Here is a 22,890-nt window from a genome sequence, read left to right on the forward strand (position 1 = left end):
CGTCCTCGTCCTCAGAGACGAGCACTGTCCCTTTAACACGCCACTGCTGGGAACCACCACGCCACCCCGCTACAAGGACACACACACACACACACACACACACACACACACACGCCACTGCTGGGAACCACCACGCCACCCCGCTACAAGAGCTCTAATGGCAGTTTTAACTGTGATGTCATTTCTTCTCCTCCTCCCTCACTCACTCACTCACTCAGTCTATTCCTTTTCCTCGCTCACCCTTCCCCCCCATCCTTTCTTCCCTCTCCATTTCTTTCTCTCCTTTCTTCCCTCTCCGTTTCTTTCTCTCCATTACTTCAGTTTCTATCTCTGTGTGTCACCAAGTGAGGGCCAAGACTGGCCGTGTTAACTGGTTAGATGAAAGCTATTTACACTGCAAGGCAAGACGTGCACACCAACATTTATATAAAACAATAACCAGATTTGTTGGGAAGGCTCATTCCTCAGTGTGAAAAACAGTAAGTGCTAGGCATCCCACGACATCCCACCTGACCAAAACAGGTCATTGCAAACCCACTCTTCCGGAGTGCCTGCTGTTCGTGCCCAATTACAAAAGAACGTTGATCAAACACCTGGAGATTCATCTCCTCCTTTCGAGAGAAACGATCCCACTCACAACCACCACCCTCACAACCACACACACACACACACACCACCCTCACCAACAGCAGGCCTCGACTGACCGACTCTGCATGTGAAACGTCAAGCTTTAATTGCATAACACACACACACACACACACACACACACACACACAACATCCAGCTTTCACTGCAGATTAAAATCATGTCTCTGTGGCCACGTCTGCACCCCCCCCCCCCCACATGACCACTCTTGCCCCCCCCCCCCCCCCACATGCCAGCTTTGCCCTCTGTCTGCCACAGTGCCACATGTTCCTTCCCCCGCACTGCAGAGTAGCATTGCCCAAACACATGGCCCTCCAACATGTGTTAATCATGTCTCCTCCTCCACACTCTCTCTCTCTCTCTCACACACACACACACACACACACACACACACACACACACACACACACACACACACACACACACACGGCTCTCCAGCATGTGTTAATCATCAGGGTTTGAGGCAGCCCTGTGGTCTTACGCAAGCAGCCTGAGGAGGTGCAGAAGAACAAACAGAGCACTAACAACAGGGAGGGAGAAAGGGAGAGAGAGAGGGAGGGAAGACGGAAGGAGAGAAAATAGAAGGCCAGGAAGAGACACAGTGATGATAAATCTAGTGTCGTTGAAAGGGGGAGAGAGTGAATCAGTGTCAGAGAGAGAGAGAGAGAAAGAGAGAGAGAGAGAGACAGAGAGAGAGAGAGAGAGAGAGAAAAAGAGAGAGGCCAGGAAGACGGTTGAGAGATACATTGTGACCTTGGCATTGACCGTTAAGGTGTCATAAATAACCTTGAGGAAAACCAATCCCATGCTTAAGAGTCACATGGCTGATAACGGCTGACAACAATCTAACAGAAACGCCTCGTCTCAGCAGACACGGACGAACAGACACCCTGACCATGCCGGGAAAGGTGCTTGGGACTTCTAATTTCGCTCTTGCCGAGGTAGGGCCAAACAATCGACGGCATTATGCTTCTGCTTTTCCTGGCTGCGGAATGGCAAATATCCACCAAGCGGCCAGCCTCATTGTAAAGTGGATATCCACGGTCCATCCCCACAACAAAAGGCCTATGCAACCTTAAAAAACGGGTGAGGTTTACGCGACCACTGGCCAAACAAAAACTGGACGAAACCGCGAACGAGCAGAGTGACAACGGTCAGGTTATGTTGCCCTACAGGCCTCTCACTTTCCCAATACAGGCAATCGATTGAAACGGCAACCATACAGCAAATATCATGAAACGCAATTAACGTTGTGTAATCAGATGAAAGGTATGAACGAGACAAGTTTGAGATGAGGAAGACTTAAAGGGTGGAAAATAACTGAGAGAAGGCTGACAGCTAGGTGTTTAACAGGGCCAGTTTCCTGTCCGAGCCAGTACCGTTATGATTTAGGCCTTCACAGAAATTGAGATGTCAAGAAACCAACACTATGTCAAAGCCATTCATGTTCACAAATAAGTCAAACATAAAATATGTAAAAAAAAAAAAAATGTAACATTTAAAAGTTAAATTTCTAACAAACAAGTACATAAAAAAAAAAGGATATTGATACCATGTAAACAGAACAGACAGTGGAAGTGAAGAGGGCATATATGACCATCGAGTACAGGAGACACTCGAGAAGCCAAAGTCCCTGTGTCACCTCTCCTCCCCGTGTCCTTCAAGGACGAGGGTGTCACAATGTAGCATATGCAACCCATGATGAACCACTTTCACAGATGGCAGAACACATGGCACGACCTGCTTCCAGGTTAGTGAGAAGAGGCATCCAGCCTCAATTGGTCTTCATTGAAATTCTGTTTGGGACAAATGTGTGTAAAACACTGTTTACGATCCAGCAAAAGGGTCGGGCCTAGTTGAGGATCTGGATTGATCCAACTTGCCCAGGGAATAACACCTCTAATTGTTGTAGTACTGTTACGCAGATATCATGAGGATATCGACAGAAAGAAACTGCTCACTGCATGGCCTGTCATACCAGTAGTGACAAACGCAAAGGGGTTATTTTGCTCAAGAGACAATAACAACAACAACATCAACAACAAAAAAAGGAAAGAAAACACACCCAAGTCAAGTCATCTGTGATGGCTGCCGGCCTCGCTGAAAGAGCAACATTGTGGCCTTGTGAGGCATGAAGGCGCCTAGTGTGCAGTGGAGACAATGCCAGCATGCTAAATGAAAATGGGTGACAAGTCCACTTCACCCGAGGATACATGACCCAAAATTTACGAGAGAATAACAAAGCAGGAAGAGAAAGGGGCCGCTGTAGTTCGTGAGCTAAAGAGAGAGAAAGAGAGAGAGAGAGCGAGAAAGCTTGAGTGACTTTCAGGAGAACCTCACAACCTCTACTGGGGCAAAGCCAAGGGAGCTGTGGGTGGCTCTAGATCTGAGAACACTTCCACTGGTTGGCGGTCCAGCACAAAAGGTGCCAAGCCAGTCAAATTAATCAGTGTTTGGGAGGAAACACAAAAAGAAGGAGTCTTGTATGGCTTGGCTATCAAAGCTGCCCTCACTGATCAAGTTAACTCCAGAGAACACTGACTTGCCTTTGAACTGTTTTTAAAGTCGAACGTCGCACGTAGCTATTGTACAGCTGATAATTAATTCATGCTCATAACTATAAAGTAACACAAAGCTAAGTGAGATGATTACTACTCTTCGATCTCTTGTGTTCAGTGTATTGAGGTGATATTGCATTCAATTGAGCTATTCTTACCATCTTGGGTATTCACACAACATAACAATTAAGGTTCAAATGAACACTGGAATATCTCGTTAACCAAGTAATGCTACTCGCAGTATAATGGAAATGTTTATATTCATGATATATTTCCCTACATTTTTAATCACACTGAAATTTTAGAGGGGGGCCATGCTAATTGTTTTTAACACTGGGATTACTATTATTCTTTCTAATCTACTTGAATTCGAAAATATTTCCACTACTAACACAGTGCCCTTCCGCTGACCAAGGCACCAGTTACTACATTTTATAGACTAGATCAGAAGGTCTGATATGACATTCTTCAGCTGTCAAGTAGACAATCACAAAAAAAAGCACTTAAGCATGGATCATTATGCATTACGCTTATACATAACCAGGCTAATATGGGGTGGAGGAACAACTAGTTCACTCACACCCCACGTCTCGTGCCGGTGGATTTTCGAACTCATGGTCACTTATTCTAATCGTTCTAACGGCTGAGGAGTTCAGACTAAATATTAGTAGATAAAAATGTATTCTGTGATTGTAGTTCGTTTAGCCAAATATACATGCAAAAAAAAAAAAAAAAAATGGTGTGTTTGAAAATTGCCATGGGAACATGATGCCGTTAGCATAGGGTTTCAGCTAATTGGCTAATATGGAAGTGAAGTAGATCTGTGGAGGTCCTGAAGTGGAGAACTTGGAACACGTTACCTTTGGATTGGATTTTCAACGGCCCGATCTACATTCCCTTAAAACCAAAGGGAAGAGCACTTATACTCCTCCTATGATCTCAAACTCAGATACGCTGGAGACACCAAGGTGCCAAGGCGCTCGCAGACCAAGTGTACGAGACCAACTCTACTTCAATACAAGTTGTCCCATCTTCAAAATCAGAGTACTCAATTCCTTTGTATAAAGTCCACAGTAAAACGTTATAAACACAAAGTAATATATGTGAAGTAAAACACATAAATCATCCTCCCTCGTACAAAGAGAGGTTGAGAAGCAAGTAAAACCTTCTGATAGTTAAAAAGGAAAAAAAGACGAACAAGTCGGAGTGTTTTCATACTGTTCAACATGATACTGTTTCCTGCACGTTTCTCTGTAGTTTCTTCTGCTTTGTGTGTGTGTTGGTTTTTTCAAGTGTTCAGTGCAACAATAAATAGCTCAAGCCCACACACGATCTGGCAGGGAGAGTGGCAACTGTGAGGGTAAGGCGTATATAGCATCATGATTTTTCTTTGTTTGTTTGTTTGTTTGTTTGTTCGTTTGTTGTATTGTTTTCTCCCACAATGCACGGCAAATGGTGGCATCCTCCTCTCTTCCTTCCAGGGTGTGACAGGGCACTGTTGCCATCCAGGTTACCAGTTTCCATGGTAACCTCGCTCCTCCCCCCCCCCCCCCCCCACCCACCCCACCCCACCCCTGCATCCATTCTCTGTGCAGGCAGATCAGTGGAGGTGGGAGGTCAAAGGTCACCGTCATGGCTATGATTCATCCTGAAGCTCCTTGGCCTTAGTGAGGATGGTGTGCACGTCAGATATGGGATAATCCTGCAAGAGAACGTCAAATTAGATCACTCAGCATCCCTGGCCTCTGCACAATCTACAAGACAGGCCTCACACGACATACCTCAAACAGACCAGACCAACACAAAGGGTTCATTACGAACGAACGAACATCCAACCTCACACTGTATTTGATTCATAATGTGTTCATTCAACGGTTAATCACAATATGATCAAAAAAAGGGTTCATTACGAACGAACATCCAACCTCACACTGTACTTCATTCGTAATGCGTTCATTCAACGGTTAATCACAATATAATAGACAATATAAAGAATCAGCCTACCTGCAGTAGTCTCATGTTTATTGTAAAGTCTCCCGCCAACAACTGATCTCGGATCAACCTAAAAATGGCACGCAATCAGATTGTGTAAGTAAATGCCAGGTAGCTTTTGTACTTTGTGCAATACCTGCACTGGATATAGATTTGCAGTAGGTTTGCATTCAAGACATTTATGACAGGATGTCTAATTTATCCCTAACTCCTGTTGAATCCCAACTATATAATTAACTCATTATTTCTAATTTTTGAAACAAAAGATATTAGAAGACAATACATTTGAAAATATAATAATTCTCATTAGCGAGTATGAGTGGTGGGGGGCCATCTTACGTGAGCATGGCACAGCAGACGAGTATGAGGAAGTGGAAGCGGTCCTGGTCGGAGAAGAGCGTGTCCCAGATGCGGATCACGTCAGGAAGCAGGAACTCCTGAGACAGAAGCAGCGTCAGCCAGCGGAAGGTGAAGTACTGAGGCTTGATGTTCTGCTCTTGCTGTGGGAACCAGAGAACAAAACAGAAGAAGGGAGAGAGAGATATATAATATTATCAAATTATTCCAAAAGTGTAGATTGTACATAGTTTGTCTTTTGTGCTTGTGATTCAATAGGTTCTGGGGAAGACTGCTGATGTGTATTTGTTTAAGGATATATATCCATCTGAGGCCCATAGGTAAAATGCCACAGAAACTAGCGGCTCACCAGCTTAAGGTAGAGGTCCATGTCCTTCTCTTTGAGCATGGAGAAGACGCTCTCCATCTTGTAGGTGATGCCGAGCTGAGAGTCGTCCAGGCTCTTGATGAACATGTCTCGGTTCTCCGACATCAGGTTGGTGAAACAGAAGAAGGTGTCGGCCTCAGCATGTTCTGTTCATTCGGAAAAAAAAAGAAAAAAAAAAAGAACAAACAACACAAAAACACATTCAATTAGCACACTTCTGAATCACCCCATTTAGAAAACATTAATTTAAATTTCTGTACAGTACTGGCTGGAAACCATATTACTCCATATTTACTGTTCTGTAAAGTACTGTATATCATGAAGTAATCTATTAGCACACAGCACCCCTCCAAGAAAGCAACTAAGCAGACACACGACATAAGAAAGAGACAAATATGAGGTTTTGAGAGGTCCACTGATACATACATACATACATACATACAGAGTGGGTTCACACAGGAGGTGAGTGGTAATGAGAAATATATGATATAGGCCATAAGATATTGGACTTGTAGCACAGGCGTATTAATATATGATAAGTGAATACAAGTGATACATGAATACGTGATGAATATTATTTTAAACATATGTAATATTAATAATAATACTTTAAACTTATATAGCGCTTCTCTAGGCACCAATTGTCTTATCCTTAAGGTGTGCTGCCTATGCTGAATCTCAGCTCACATCCAGGATTATTCGGGAGGGATGAGTGAGTCAACGAACACCTCATGATTCATAAATATTCAACATTTAAATGAGCATGTCTAAAAATATACTATATTACATCAAATATATTATATTATATAATATATATATATATATATATATATATAAATAATGTAAGTATGTTATACCAAATGCATATGCATAGCATTATATATAATCATAAGCATGACCAACGTTACTTCCTAAAGTCACATCTCAAGCACACTCATGTCTTTGGGAGAACAGTGCAGTTTCCTAACTTGGCCAAAGCACTAGAGGAACTTTGGTGAGGACGCAGCACAAGGCATTTCTCTCAAATCCCCTTTTGTCCTGTAGGTGGAACCAGACACAAGAGTCACGCAGCCTTACCGCCTCACACCACACAGTCTTACTAACTCACACCACGCAGTCTTACTCGGTGTAAAATAGAGCAGTGTCAAGATAACACGGTTAGATCAACACTTCCAGTGGGTCTCATTCTGTTACTGTGTGGCTGCTTGCTGACATGCTTCTTTCTGCGAGTTTCACTGGGCAGTATGACCACCATTTTGACTATGCCATTCAAATTTAAAATTAAAATACTGATAAAGAGTTCCAGAATCATGTTGTGGGTGGACTATGCTCAGGTCTGTGCTACGGTTACAGGCAGCGTTAACCAGTGAAAGATTTGTATGACAGCCCGGCCATAGACTGACCCTTCCAATGGGACTTGATTAAATTACAACATCCACGTTACCATCATCATAGAAACAAACAGAGGTCAACACACTTTTGGCATCACACTCACCCTCAGGACAGACTGGGCCTGAATCATCAATGACAGAATGGAACAGAACCATAACCAGAACCAGACCACTACAGGGGGGTAACAGAACCAGACCACTACAGGAGGGTAACAGAACCAGACCACTACAGGAGGGCAACAGAACCAGACCACTACAGGGGGGTACTCCAAGTCCTTGGTTCAGTGACAAACCGGGGTAGGTTAACTCAGAGTAAGTGGTAAACCTCTTAACAGAGGAGCCCTATGGCTTTGTGTTTTGCTCCGAAAAATGTACCAAACCATGGAAACCTTGGAATACCCGTCAGGTCTGCTCGGAAGCAAAAGGAACTTTCAAAAACCAAAGGAACTCTGAACCGTCATTGTGGAAGGGACCATAAATGTACGATTTATTAGCTTCCATGAGATGCATCGGTTCATTACGGACACACAGTAGGCCACAGTAATGCCGTCTCTGTTTGTTTATATTTAACCAAACAAAGCCAGTGTAATGCTGTCCCAGTGTGTGTTTGTAGACAGCAAACCAGCACTGCGGTAGCGGAGGACTGACGTTTAACACAGCGTCTATAATGGTTCATTACGGACACGCAGTAAGCCCCTTTTAAACAGAGTTCCCACTATATTCGCGTTAAGAAAACCTCTTATTGACGTCTAACACAACGTCTATAATGTGGCAATCAATACCACTTGGAACTTGGATATCTCGGAACTCGGAAAATTGCACTAAAACACCACTTGAAGTCAGAGCTCCGACTAAAGTATCCCTGACTTCAGTGAAGTGCGTCATTTAATCAATTTGACATCATTATCACTATGGCAACGAACCTAACAGAGCGCTTGACTATATCACAGGTTTATAACCTTTTTCAATGTGTGGGGATATGCATGATGTGTCAAAATAAACAAGACATTTGTAAAAATAAATAAATAAAAAAAGTCGAAGAATATCATGGCAGATGTTCCGAGTGGTCTCGAATGCGCCATAACATCTGCCTCAGGTATGAACTAGCCTAACTTTTACTTTAAAAAACAATGACGGTTGGCCTTAGTGTCTTTCAAGTCGCGCACATTCATAGCCAGGTTCAGACTCAAAGTGGGTTCAAAGTTTATCATGTACGACATGCTTATGCTCGCTCATTCATTATGGACATTCATGGATAAATCACCTTGACTGTTATTTTCTATATTTATATTCAGATAATAAAGTGCTACTTTTAGGAACTAAAGGACGTCTCAGCCAAGAAGACCTTCAAGCTAAGATGAAAAGGTGGATTATTTTCATCCTTACCTTTCCAGTCGTCGTTAGGGTCCGTGGCGAAGGTGTAGTAGATGGGCCCGACGATCTCGTTCATGCCCTGCACGTAGGCGATGCCCGGGTTGAGCTTGGCATAGATGAACAGGATGCGCTCCACCACCTCCCAGTGAGCCTCGCAGCCGTTGGGCAGCACCTCGTACTCATTAGATGGGTACAGGTTGAGGGACTTGCCTGGCGAGCTCACCTGTGGGGGGGAGGGGGGTCAAAGATGAGCAACAAAGTGGGAACATCATACCTGTACAAAACACACTGTTTACCAACAACAGAAACTTCATAAAGTGGTGAGCATACAGAAACACAGAGGAATGGAGATTTGAAAAAAAAAATGCCTCTCCCCACCGGCGGCGCTGGCAGCGCTATTTTCTATCAGTTCTCACCACACAACGACGTCTCATCTTTGCTCCTTGAATGTCGATATGTAATGGTATGGAGTTATTGAAACTTACTACGTGTAAAAAAAGACTAGCAATTGAACGATTATTTTTCTAGTCTCAAGCCTCTAATGTTGCCTCGGTCGCCTTTAAGACACGGCTCATCCTGTCAACAATGATGGGAGTAAAGATGGTGGTGGTGGTGGTGGTGGTGGCTATGATGAGGAAGAGCACAGATCTCAGGAATTCTAAGCCAATAAGACTGGAAGACGGAAGTGAAAGTGAAAGAGAAAGTCCTCTCTATGGCAGAGGTGGTGTAGACACACACACTCTGACATCCATCTCTGCATTTAACCCATCCAGGGAAGCGACACACACACAGTGAAGTGAGGTTACACACTAACCCGAAGCAGTGAGCTGCCTGTGGGTGGAATAAAACAACAGGTGGGCCTTCTGTGAGACCTCGGAGAGTGCTGAGCCCAGTGGTGCAGATGGGATTTTTAAACTGGGGGGGACGCTAACATCGCCTAATCAGCTGTGCAGAGTTATTAACTGATGATTATCGCCGTACGTAGGGAGAGTGGGGGGGACGGATCGGGGTCACTATGAATCTGGGGGGGACATGTCCCCCGCGTCCCCAGTGCTATCTGTGCCCCTGGGTGAGCCTTATGTGAGACCTTGGAGCACGGCAAACATAACATCACTATTATAATGGTATCACTATAACTGATATATATGGACCGAGGGATCTTTGTGCCTCTGCAGTTTATGTGCTCCTAGAGACTGTAGGTAGGCAGAGCAAGGAAGTCACAACATTGTCAGTGAATTGCTTCCCAGGGAGCCTACGTACTAATAAAGGTGGTGTTTACCTTACCGGTACCTGCTACCTATGTTTCTTTGGCTTATACAATTTTTTGTATTAATTGTATAAATGTAACCAATGCTAACGATGCAACAATGCAATTTGTTATATTTTGTTATTGTTATTTGTTATTTATTATTATTTAGCTGTGTAAGAAGTCTGTTGCTGCCTCTACTGTCTCGTTGTGTTTGTGGCAATGACAAATAAAGTACTTTGAACTTTGAACTTGTTGCAAGAAGGTCCTAAACCCTAAAATGAATTAACATGCACCAGTGGCCAACAGGCTCTCTGATGGTTATGTTTGTTGATTAGTTGACACAACCTCACAGTTTGTCTTAGAGCGGCCATTTCTGAAATAGCCGTTAAGATGTGAAGACTGCTAGGTTAGCTACATTAGGGAAATCTAACGGCAGCTTTTATAACCTCTGTGGGTTTAACAACACTAAAAAAATTACTTTTGCAAAACAGTTTAGTTATTTCTTCTAAACAAACTAAGTATTGATAACCTTTCGCATTAGTGAAAGCTGGTCAGCTTGGGTCGTGAATAATACACTGAGGCATACCGTTTTATACTCATACAAAAGCATTTAAACTCTAAACAAACACAGCACTCAATATCAACACTCAGGCTATGTGTACTCACCGGTCTTGACTCATGACTCATTTTATGAATGACCACTCCATCATAACCAAAACACACACACACAAACACACTCACACACACACACACACACACACAACCGCTTATACTCACCTGGCCATCACTGTGAGAAAATTGGCCGAGGCAAACAGAAGACAGAGCACATCAACAACTCCTTTTATAGATGCTTTTTGAGCCAATGAAATGCTCCCTCAAAACACACACACACACACACACACACACCAACACACACACTCACATTAGTGACTCCGCTGCGGTTGCGGTCCACAGTCTGAGCTTTGAGGGTGGTCTGCTCCACGCGCCGCCGGAGTGTTTCGTAATCGTTCTGAGGGTCGAGGATGAGCTGGCATGGGTACTCTGTGGGCCTCTGGAAGAAGGCCATGTCTGGATACAGCCGCCTGTAGGGGGCGCAATAACACACAGGCACAGTACTGTAGACACACACATGTATAACTGAGTGAGATGTCATGCTGGCATAAAACTACAAGTTTTCTCCATCTTGTTTTTTACTATTACATATGTTTTTAATCCCAGATGTGGCAGGATGTCATTTATGTCTCCAAAAACAACCGTATCGTCATGTAGGTTATTCTCATTCTGGTGATGCGTGGCCACGGTGTCCTATTACCACTACCTGGCTGACTATTATCAATGAATGTCATCTCTTAGTAAAAGATGCATTAAAGAGCATTTGACCAATATATATATTTAACTATAATACCATAATACATATAACTACCCATTAGACTATATTATAATTGTTGGAAAATGTAGGCCATGAACTACTGACGTCATTGTTAATGTCACTTTTGTTAATATGACCACTGCTGGTGTGTGTGACTCATGTGACTCATGATTCCATTCCGTTACCGATGCAGTTCATAAATACTCTGGCAAATATTTGGGCTGCTTTTGGAGATGAAGGCACTTTTCTTTACTTTTTTAACTTGACCTTTTTGTGTTTTTAGGATTCATTTTACATCCAAATGGGCTTTAATCTCTTACTGACCAATATTCATGTATGTGATGAATTCGGTAGGTCAGATTGTGATTGTTTTTTTAGATAAATCAGGAAGAACAGATATAAACCAGAATTCCTGACGAAATTGTCATGGCTTTACAGAAGTGATCCTGCTTAACTATCATAATAATTATATAAGACCATATACACCTAGCCCCATCATCAAAAGTCTGCAAAAAATTCAACCATGTGAAAAACACAATTTTCCAACCTTCTACCTTTGAGAACTCTTTAATAACGCATGCCTGCGGTGTTAAAAAAAGCCATTAGGGGAGAGAACGCTCCTTTGGATATCAAAGGAAAACCAGAGCTCCTTTGGTGTGTCTGAAACCAACCTGACATCTTTATCGATCTGCAGCAGAACCTCGTTGTCTTTGAAGTAGTTGTTCCATCGGCTGTCAGGGTTTGGATTTAGAGGCTGAGAGAGAGAGAGAGAGAGAGAGAGAGAGAGAGAGAGAGAGAGAGATACAGAGAAAGTCATAGGAGAAAGAGGGGTAGACATCATCAGTCAAGATTAGCCACAAATGACCTCAAGCAAGCAATCACGTCATAAATATGTCAAAGCAAAGAAACAACCGTCTAGACTATGTTGGTATCCTGATTCAATGCATCAGCATGAAAGGTAATAGGTCATTCGATGGCTTAGCCGATATCTGCGCTATACATACGTATAGCAATAACCTCAATGTCACGGAATAGACGGTGAAACCAGTAGCTTAGATGCACTACACTACACTTTCTTTGCATGTATCTACTCCGTACTCCTATACTACTCCGTCGCTGCACAACCTAAAACACCACCTGTCAGTGGGTACATTCCACAATAAGGGGGTGAGAGAGAGAGAAAGATAAAGAGATAGAGAGAGAGAGATAGAGATAGAGGGAGAGAGAGAGAGAGAGAAAAGTAGTCATAGAAGGGAGAGGGGTAGAAACATCGGTCAAGAAGATAAGCCACTAATGACCTCAAGTAATCACGTCATAAATGTGTCAAAGCAAAGAAACAACCATCTAGACTCTAGACTATGCTGCATCTTGTGTTTCCTATTGTTGGTATAGGGGGGGGGGGGGGGTGAGGGGTGGGGGGTGAGGGGTGCGGGGTGAGTGGTGGGGGTTGGGGGGTGAGGGGTGGGGCATGGACTTACGTGGTCCTCCAGTGTCACGTCCTCTCGGGACAGCCCCAGGTTGGCCTTGGCGATGCCTGGCTGGATGATCATCTCCTTCAGAAACTGGGTGTACAGCTCCCTGCGCAGACAGGATACACTTGACTATCACCCAGCACTGAGACTCTCTCCAAGAGGGCCAACAAAGCTAGCAAAACATAGAAGTGAACGAACACCAAGGGGCCTGTGTCGAGGATATTTGATATGGGTGTACAGCACACAAATAAGCTGTTCGCTGTCATCCGACCCTGATGAGTCATTTCAGAGCTAAATTAAAAGGAGTGCGGCCCAGGGAGGATTGTGGGTAACGAAGGCGGCCCAGGGGGGACTGTGGGTAATGCTGAATAATTTAACAAGCCAAATTCCTCGTGCAGCCAACCATGACTCATCAGCACCAGGCTTCCGTGAGTTTAAACTGGGAGTTTGAGTGTGTGTGTGTGTTTGTGTGTGAATGTGTGTGTCTTTGTGTGTATGTCTGTGTGTATGTGTGTATCTGTGTCTGTGTGTGTGTGTGTGTGTGGGTCTGTCTGTCTGTTTGTGTCTGTTTGTGTGTGTGTGTGTGTGTGTGTGTGTGTGTTTCTGTTGTGTGCTCTGTCTGTCTGTATGTGTGTGTGTGTGTGTGTGTGTGTATCAGTGTAAGTGTTTCTGTTGTGTGCTGTGTCTGTGTGTGTGTGTGTGTGTGTCTGTGTGTGTGTGTGTGTGTGTGTGTGTGTGTGTGTGTGTGTGTGTGTATGTGTGTGTGTATCTGAGTGAGTGTGTGAGTGAGAGAGCAAAAGCATTTTAAACCAGTCGGGCCCCAAAGCAACAACAGCATCAGCAGAATCTACGGTGGAGAATGAAAGCCTTGGCCAAACTCCAGAGGGTCAGCTGATCAAAGCTGAGGCGGGGAACCAATGGCAGTGCAAACACACTGAGAAGCTCCACGCCCCCATTGCTACTAAAGTTATCTGATCTCAGTGCAGGTTTACCTCTGTTTCTTCAAGAAGGACTCCCATAATGACTGGTCCGGGGGCAGATAGTTTAACAGGACCTGAGGGTTAAAAGATAAGTGTTTTTTTAATTCTGCGCACACCTCTCTGAAGTTAACTTGAATGGCACGTTAAAAATTGCCCATCACGAGACTATCATAAGCCTCGAGCAAGATGCACGACAAGTCTCTCTTTGAGTCTCAAGTCCAACACAGCACACACTGACACACAAGCCATAATGCTGAGCCAGACTGAAATAGTCTTTCGATCCCGTGCCTGTCACGACCCCGCTTCAACATCAGACATCCATCCTCAATCATTTCTCAAGCACCTCTGTCCTCCCCTGTTGCATGATATTTAATTTCACTGGCAGTTTAGACTACAACTACACAGAAATATACTGCATTGAAAGCCTTTGGGAAATGGTCAAATGTAATCATGCAGCCTCTCGACATTAATTTACCTTCCAGCACTGAGCACGGATTCCTCCTTCAAAAGGGATTCCTGAAAAAAGAAGAGCTGTTATTGCAGCAGACTATCTTAATACTTTTTCAGTCACAAATCTGACCACATCCAGGTTCCTGAAGGCAAATGAAATCCTCTGCAGCCTGTGCAGGATAGAAGCCCCCAAAATGACTTACCACTAAAGCAGAGGTCACGCAGCGCCTTCAGGTTGATCTTTTCCTCCTCCAAGGCTACCTTGAATTCCTGAATCCTTGAAATACCAAGATAAAGCAACATTACAAAAATAACTCTCAATAACAATTTTTTTTTTTTTTAAAAAGACGTTTCTGAAATGGACGCCTGCAGCGTGTCCATAGAGATTGTCCAAATCACTTTCCACACACTCTGCATATTTACAGTATTGGGGTATTAAAATGGATTTAGCTCAGAAGTGTGGGGTATAGCACCTGCAGAGTAACCTGTAAGCCTTGTAGATGAACTCATGAAGAGTGAGGGGGGATTTAACTCCATGGATACTCCACACACAGGGATACGGCTTGAGCAAGTTTTATTGCACTTCTCAAGTTCGACAAATATAGGTCTAGATAAAGATAGATGTCTATGAAGGGAAGACCAAATATATGTAATTTGTTTCAACACACCAGTAATGTTTCGAGCATCAAGCTCTTAAATCTCTGTATGGCACTTTTGTTTTTTTTAATGTTTCTTCATTCCTAATGCTTTAAATGCTTCCTCATTGTACTGCTGTCACTCCAAACAGGAAAAAGGCTACTGACACAATGTTAGAAACACTAGGGTTGAGATAAATGTCTTCGGAGAGATATACGCATACCTAGTGAAGTCTCAGGCATAAACAGAGTTAATGTCAGTTTGTGCTCTAGAACAGCATCACAAGGCGTCTTGCCTCTACAGGGAGCTTCAGGAAAAAACTTTAATAGGCGTCACTTTTTTCTCATTATGCAGTTGCTTGAAAACTGCACCTCTATCAAGCAATTTTGGCCACTATGGTTCATCTCTATAGAGAATAGGACAAGAAAGATAGATGGATAGAGAGAGACTTTATAAATCCTGAGGGAAATTTAGGAAAAGGGGCTGATCATCAATAACGGTTCTATACTCTCAGTCAGCTGACTGTCCAAGAAGATCACAAGACACAGTGATGAGGTCATTTCCCCCCGCACAGGACAACCGATTTGATTCCCAGAAATATACACGGATGTCTAGAAGCAGGCAGCATTGGTACTGTGTAGCCATTGAAGGCAGCCATGGTCAGATTCCTTGGGGCCGATCCAAAGTAAAATGTTTAGCTGGCTACAAAGAAAACTGATTATGATGTTACAGTCCTGGTGCAACGCTTGTGTCGTACGGAGCACATCCCCAGTAATGACAACTCTTTCCTCAAACGCTACCACGACATCCTGTTTTTGGTACATTTAGAAACTGCATAGGATCAGCAAGATGTTGGACCTCATTCTCTGGCGGACAGGGAAAGACTCAATCATAATTGTCTATGGTAAAATGAACCACAACAGCGCAGAAAAGTTGTTCTATTTTAACACTGATGACTCCCTCTCCATGCTGAACATCGATGAGGATTGGACTTAAACCAACCGTTGTTAATAAACTTGTATTATGCCTACCAGTCGTACTATTTCTATCCAAAACTAGGCTTATAGAGGAGAGGAGAGATAGCTTCAGAGTTACCGTAAACCAAATTTGTTCCTCGAGAGGTAACTGAGCAAAGTAACAATTCACCGAAAATGCCCCTGGCCTACAAATGATAATATTGTTTCTCTAATGAAGGTATATATTCCATCGCGTATTTGCATAATGTAGGTATGACTGTTTTAACACAGACGGTTTGCAGTCTTGATAATGTGATCAGCAGAGAATGCGGACTTGTCTGCAAGCGAAACAAGCTAATTCAATTTGAGGACAATTTGAGGTGGCACCAGTTCTGCATTTTTCGCCACTGAATCAAAGTTTGGATATGCGGAGACTTTCTCCGCTTAACGTTTAGCAAGTAGGCTACCCACGAAAAGTTATGGAAGTTAACGACATTTCAGCAGCTTTGGGTTAACTCTCAAATGCTACGATTGAGATATGACATATAATGCCCTCAAACTGTGAGCATAGATGAGCTATCACTGAATGAATTTGATGTCATAAAGATGGTAATAAGACATATCACAAGACAAATCGATTTTGAGAAAATATTGCAAACAGCTTGACATTTAATGGACCCATGTAGATAGCGGCATTGTCATAGCTAGGTCCCTAACAATAACTGAACCTGAGAAGACACACGATCAACAAGAAAACACCGTCCTTTTAGCTTTGGAAATTTTAGCTTAATGCACGATCAATTCATCAAGGACCTAGCTGCGTTAAACATAATCTAACGCTGGCTAGCTACCCACATTGCATTGCATTGCATTTCATCGAGACAACGGATAGTGAGCGTCCGTGTGTGTGCGCTGCATAATCCCAGTACAATACAACGTAAAAACTAACGATCATACACATTCTGTGTTTGGTTAAAAATCAACGGACAATCTTTCTTTGCACTTTCATAATCAGAAGCCTACATTTGTTCTGAATGTCATTCTGCGACAAGTAGCCTCACCTGTTTCGGTACGAAGTCGACATGTTGACTTCCTTACTGAAGCGCCCGGGTGCTGCTATAATAATAGTCCGATGGGGAAACAATTCAGCCTTGTCAGGGAAGTCGTTCAGTTCACATAAAGCTAATTATTGGACCACTGATGCCTCTTACTGCAACTCTTGTTTGAGATCAACTAAACAAACTGCCCTTTTTCACAAGCAGTTGACCTTTTACACCAAACAGTGAAGTGTGGATGTGCGTTTAATTTAATGAAAAAAAAAAAAAAAAAACAGTTCAGTTCAAAACAGTTTTTCAGTTGTGAAAGTTCAAAAGTAATAAAAGGTGAAGCCACAATAGTCTTGATCATACTATTGGTGTGTGTGATAAAAAGATGAATCCACAGAATTGGGCATATTTTGTAGTTTTTGTCCATCCCCTTGGCTTTGTGCCTTAGCTATCTGAAAACTGTAATAGATGGTGACAGAATGCAAGTGAGAAGCAAGGGAGTGTTTTTCTTTTGGGGAATTGAAATGAGAGAGATAGGATATAGCTGCGAGAGGTTGTTTTTATAAAAGGACATACCCTATGGGTTGTTTCTCTCTGGTTGCACTGTGTGTTAAGGTTTAGCTTTAATATTATCAGATGTCTTATTTAATTCCCTCACCTGACTTATGTGATCATGTTTTTACCCATGTTTCATTGTTTATTATTTATTGTATGTTAACAATAAAAATAAATGTATTAAAACTTGAATATACTACTTGCATTAGTACTCACACCCTTGATGTTTTGGGTTCCAGATTTAGGCAAATGACAAATTGTTTACAAATGATGGTCCCACTAATTAAACTGATCCTAATTAGGAACTATGAGTGGTTAAAGTAGAGATCTCCTTCTGGATATAAAAGTATTACTGTCTGGTGGTCATTGGCCAGGTTATGAATATTGAAGACACAAGGTGATTCATATGCTTAAGTGAGGAAGAGACTCACTAAATACATGTGCACAACTGATACTGCCTAACTTCAAAAGACTTCTTTCATTGCAGTAAAAGGGTTCTCTACCAAGTTTTGCTGTAGCCTATAGGGGTTGAGTGCAAGCAAAATGTTTTTGTTAAGTTTTGATTCAATTCATTCATTTTAATAGACAAATAACCTATGTAGCCTTTAGAAATATTCTACAGCATAAGTGTCTTCTTCATTGCTTCATGTGTCTATACTTAACCTGTGGCATTCCACTTGTTTTAAGTGGATTGCTAAAATGAGCATAAACGGGTAAAAGAATGTTTGAATGATGAATTAATTTGAACAATGACTATGCCCTACTGACCAATGACATGCTACTCACTGATTTAAGAAACATTACTCATCTACCAACTCCTCCCCTGAAGGAGGAAGCAATTATGTGATGTACAGGTGAACCGGAAGTCGAGGCTGTTTTGTTGACATCAGGGGCGAAACCAAAAATAATAAAGAGATCATTAAGTGTCAACATATTTAAATTTAATTGTATGGTCTTACAGTGTCGGCAGTGGACAATATTAAGGTACGGAAAGGTATGGTTACTGTTTGCATGATCGGTGATGTCAAATATCAGTGCTATCCGATAGTTCTTCTGAGATTATTACACACTAGGAGGCTGGCTAGTTAGGTATCTAGCATGCTAATCGTAGCCCAAGCTAACAAATTGAGAATCGAGAAGCAGCTCTCGCGAACTGTAAGGCTAACTGGGAAGCTAAGTTTATGCCGTTAATATGAACCGGGTTCAGAGTATGTGAGGAGGTTGGCATGAGTGAATTCTGTCACTTCTGCAGTTTATATAGCTTGACACAGTTAGTGCTTTGTTGGCATATTGTTAACGAATATTTCTTAGCAGCAAAACATCTTAGTTGACAGCTTATCTAATTCTGACCAGCTAACAAGCTAGCGATAGCTAGCTTGCTATTATTGCTTTGGTAAGGCTCAACTGCGTAACATTTTGTCATCTTTGTCATCTTTTCTTTCCATCACTGATGTATCTCTTTAACCTTATGTAGAAAAACAATGTGTTTGCCTGCAATTAGCAATATGTTCTGAGATTTTGTAGTTTAGAGTCTGTGAATAGTATTTCACAGCGACATTATTTCGTTTTCTCTTACTACACAGCTAGGGCTAGCTAAAGCGTAAGTTAACATTACGACAAACAGTTTGTAATTGTGTAATAACGACCTGAAGACTTTGTCAATAGTGCATCCAGAAGACCTCGCCATAATAGCCATGATCATGCGAGTGTATAAGTTGTTAAGCAGCAAATTGCTCAATTAGTTTAAGATCGGCAGAGACTGACATGGCAATCGTATTGTCGACAGTGTTTCAGTTATTAGTTGGTTTCGAGAATTTACTAACTTTACGTCAAAATAATGTATTAACACCACTTCATCAATTGCGCTACAGGGCTATTGTTTTTAGTGAGGTATTCGTTGTGTTCGAAACTGTATTATTGTAATAAACTGCTTTAGTTGAATTGCAAAATATTTAGGTCTTTATAATGGCTCATTATTTACATCACATCATGACAGTTTTTGGGAAAAAATTACTTTTTTCGTTCAAACTAATTCATTTGAGTTGTGTATTTTAATCTGTAGGTCTCTTTGGATTGATAGACTCTGGCAGTTTTTTTTTGGCAGTATCCAGTAGTGGCTCAATGACTACTGCCTGAGGACACCCCAGAAGTCCCCCTGTCTCGTCCAGGTTCCAGACCAGAGAGAAAGCAGGGAAGCGGCCATGGCGGCCAAAGCGGGGGACAACCCGGACAGCCTGATGGCTCTGTGCACTGCCTTCTGTTTGCGCAACCTGAGGCGGACGATGTGCTACCTGGGGGACAGGAACAAGCTCACCCTGCGCCCAGATGTCTTTCTTCCCAGTGAAATCTGTGACAAGCTGGTTAACGCGTAGGTTTAAGGCTCACTAGCTGGGAATAGTGGGTGTGGGCGGTTTGCTGGAGTTTTTTTTCTTGTAAAAAACATAATTTGCACTTCAAAAATAAGGCATCCGCTAAAGTATCTGATTTGTGTTCCCCTCCACATTTTATACCATTATACCTTTGTGTTAATACCTGTGTATACCTGGCACCTTGGCTTAACTTGCACTTGACAGTGACAAAAAAAAACAAACTGTATTTATTGTTACACCAGGTTTTATTGCTCTTAGCTTGACTGTTCTCCCTTGTACGTCGCTTTGGACAAAAGCGTCTGCTAAATTACTAAATGTAAATGTATTTTTTTCTCCTCTGGTCTAGGTATGTAGAGCTGGTCCACACAGACAGCAACTTTGAGCCGCAGGACGGCTTCTTCCAGCTCTTCTCAGATCCACGCAGCACCAGGCTGACTCGGGTGCAGCTGAGGGAGGACCTGGTGCGAGACAAGGACCTGGAGGCCATTGGGAAACAGGTAGAGTGGACAAGGGGAGGTGGGGGGGGGGGGGTGGGGAGTCTGAAACTGGACATCTGTCAAAGGTAGAGGACAAGCAGATGGAATAGCAGGCCAGTAGGAGATCTGAGCGTGGCCCTGCAGTGCCTGAGGGCAGGGGGTGTTCGCTTCTCATGGAGCGTTCCAGAGCTCATCAGCTTTATAACCATTGTATCGGTTTGTCTAAATTCTTTTGGTAAACATATGGGTTTATGTGAAAGATATCTATACCCTTACTGTCTGAGTGTATGTGTAGTTGTGACTTATTGACAGGTATTGAGAGTTATTTCTGTCCACCATCAAGGAGTCGAATTGCCCATATTTTCTATCTGCCGTATTTAATAATTAATTAGCATCAGTCTCCACAGGTGTCTGCATACACTTACTTATGCACATTTGTACTTTTCCTCAATTCAACTAATTAACGCCTTATACACTAAAACACTCATTTACAGAAACAGGCACCTTCAACATAGGGCTCAGACTCATATTGTCAGGCACATACATGTTAAGACACGCGGCTCTGAAATGTCAATTGGCCTCTTTAAGTGCCATGGCTGGTTCATTAGGCCGGTGCCTGAGTAAGGATGTGTTGGATGATCTGGCCCCGGTCCTTGCTGGGGGGAGGGGGGAAGAGGGGGGGGGGGGGGGGGGGAGAAAGTCGGCACTCTTAACATTCCTTACTTACTGGCAGGGAGTGGACTCTGACCCCTAATAAAGCACTGATACGACCTGCAACTGTTATGTAATAATTAAAACATCTTAAGAACGAGGAGCTACTGGTATAAATCTGATTCTCCTTCCCAGAATCAGTGGATGGACACCATAAAATAACTTTACACAATGGAGGGGTTAACTCATATGCTAGAGTTGAGGCAAGACTTGCTTGTAAAGAGGTGGCAGAAGTGGACACTTTATCTAAGTTTACAAGGCACATACTAAAATTTGTAATTTTTATCTACCAATGTACTATCCCACAAGTTGTATGTTTTTTTATGTTATTTTTTGTTTGTTTTTTGTTTCTCTCTTCTGTTCTCCTTTCTTCTTTTCTGTGTTCTATTGTAGCTCTGTAAATTCAATAAAAATCTAAGTGATAAAAAAAGAAGGAAGAGCTGCCACATTAGCTCTGGTGGTTTCTATGTCAAGTCACAAAGGCAAGTCAGAAAACACCCCAAACACAGGTCAAATATGGTGAATATCTTAATGTAGAGGTTGTCTTATTGTTAACTGGGGAGAAAACAATTTGATGTTTTTCTGTATCATCAATCACAGAAAATGATTGACAGATACGTATATCTATTTTCTCTAGTTCTCTACAGTTTCATTGGCTGTGTGGCCAGTGCTTTTCCCAGAAAGCATTAGTTTGTCCTGTGCTTCTCTCTCAGCTGACTTTGAAATCACGCTTTACCCCCGGTTAAGTTGTTTTTCTGATACTTTAAAGCAGGCCAGCTGTCGGGATAAGTAGGTTACGCACCATATCAGCACTTGAATGGTGCCTGTTACTTTGGCATTGGCATTGTTTTGCACCATGTAACCCCGATCACTGCTCCCCGGGCGCCGCCAAAGGCAGCTCACTGCTCCGGGTTAGTGTGTTACCTCACTTCACTGTGTGTGTGTGCCACTTCCCTGGATGGGTTAAATGCAGAGGTGGATTTCAGAGTGTGTGTGTCTGTCTACACCACCTCTGCCATAGAGAGGACTTTTTCAGTGGGGTGTCAGGAGTGTCCCCTCTGGCTGGCTGACACGTTTCTCCAAACAGAAATGCAACATAGACACAACACGCACACACACACACACACACACTGCTGACACGTTTCTCCACATTGGCAGGACCTCATCGAGCTGCACCTGACCTACTGCAACAGCCTGTCGGCGCGTAGCCTGCGGGCGCTAACCAGCTTCCGGCAAACCCTGGTGTCCCTCAGCCTCTTCGGCTGCACTAACATCTTCTACAGGAAGGGCGGCGCTCCGCTCGCCTGCGCAGAGGAAGATGACGAGGACGAAGAGGACGACAGGCCAGCCAGGTTTGCGCTGGACAACAATTTCAGCTTTCAGGTAAGGGGTGCACTCTGCTGTACATTGTGGTTTGCAAGGTATGACATTAAGAGTGGGGTTTTTAATGCTCGCTAACTATTTAATGCAATGATATGGCAAAGTCCTGTTTAACTTAATAGAGAGACTAAATCACCACTATTATGTCCGAAATCATTATGCTTTCTGAGCTATGTCTAGAGCCTAAAAACGTAGAAAAACTAGGAGATTACCCAGGAGCTTTCTGCACTTAGACCCATGAGAAATTGTCGCATTATTGTTACATAACCTAATCCTCTCCGTAGGGCTTCAACCGGCTGCGGCTGCTGAACCTGGGTGGGCTCCCGGAGGAGGTGGACGCGGAGGCCCTGCTCAAGCCCCTGCCCTCCCTCACCTCCCTGGACCTGTCCAGCATGCACCTCCCCCGCGCTGCCTTCCTGGCCCAGTGGAAGGACCGGCTGGCCTCGTTGGTGCTCTACAACGTGGACCTCACGGACGAGCTCATTAGCACGGTGGTACAGATGAGCCAGCTACGGTGAGCTGTCTGCCTGTCTGTCTTTCTGTCTCTCTGTCTGTCT

At 43.1% G+C, this 22,890-nt stretch overlaps 2 protein-coding genes across 5 annotated transcripts in view; one reads left to right on the forward strand and one right to left on the reverse strand.

The window, feature by feature from the left end:
- Window positions 1-4,781: 4,781 nt before the first annotated feature.
- On the reverse strand, window positions 4,782-16,880 carry tbc1d13 (TBC1 domain family, member 13; the record flags this gene model as incomplete). 2 transcript variants are annotated; one of them, XM_080842001.1, is made up of 12 exons in its annotated part: window positions 4,782-4,905; window positions 5,208-5,265; window positions 5,535-5,695; window positions 5,902-6,065; window positions 8,697-8,907; window positions 10,856-11,015; window positions 11,974-12,056; window positions 12,781-12,880; window positions 13,767-13,828; window positions 14,230-14,270; window positions 14,408-14,481; window positions 16,858-16,880. In XM_080842001.1, 12 exons carry the CDS (start codon window positions 16,878-16,880, stop codon window positions 4,840-4,842), a joined length of 1,203 nt encoding a protein of 400 aa, XP_080698127.1. In that variant the 3' UTR covers window positions 4,782-4,839. The 2 variants fall into 2 exon arrangements, with proteins under 2 accessions (XP_080698127.1, XP_080698126.1); XM_080842000.1 differs by lacking the exon at window positions 16,858-16,880 and adding an exon at window positions 16,423-16,478.
- A 1,371-nt stretch (window positions 16,881-18,251) lies between these two features.
- Window positions 18,252-22,890, forward strand: part of zer1 (zyg-11 related, cell cycle regulator) — a 17,215-nt gene continuing 12,576 nt past the window's right edge. The window contains exons 1-5 of one of the 3 annotated variants that reach the window (XM_080841570.1): window positions 18,252-18,381; window positions 19,460-19,765; window positions 20,113-20,263; window positions 22,112-22,336; window positions 22,618-22,847. In XM_080841570.1, the coding sequence (XP_080697696.1) occupies window positions 19,599-19,765; window positions 20,113-20,263; window positions 22,112-22,336; window positions 22,618-22,847 (773 nt within the window). In that variant the 5' untranslated portion in view covers window positions 18,252-18,381; window positions 19,460-19,598. Of the gene's footprint in view, window positions 18,392-19,459; window positions 19,766-20,112; window positions 20,264-22,111; window positions 22,337-22,617; window positions 22,848-22,890 lie in introns of all 3 variants that reach the window. The other 2 variants (XM_080841571.1, XM_080841572.1) reach the window with 2 other exon arrangements.

This window comes from Sprattus sprattus (assembly GCF_963457725.1).
Source record: "Sprattus sprattus genome assembly, chromosome: 7".
Classification (NCBI taxonomy): domain Eukaryota; kingdom Metazoa; phylum Chordata; class Actinopteri; order Clupeiformes; family Clupeidae; genus Sprattus; species Sprattus sprattus.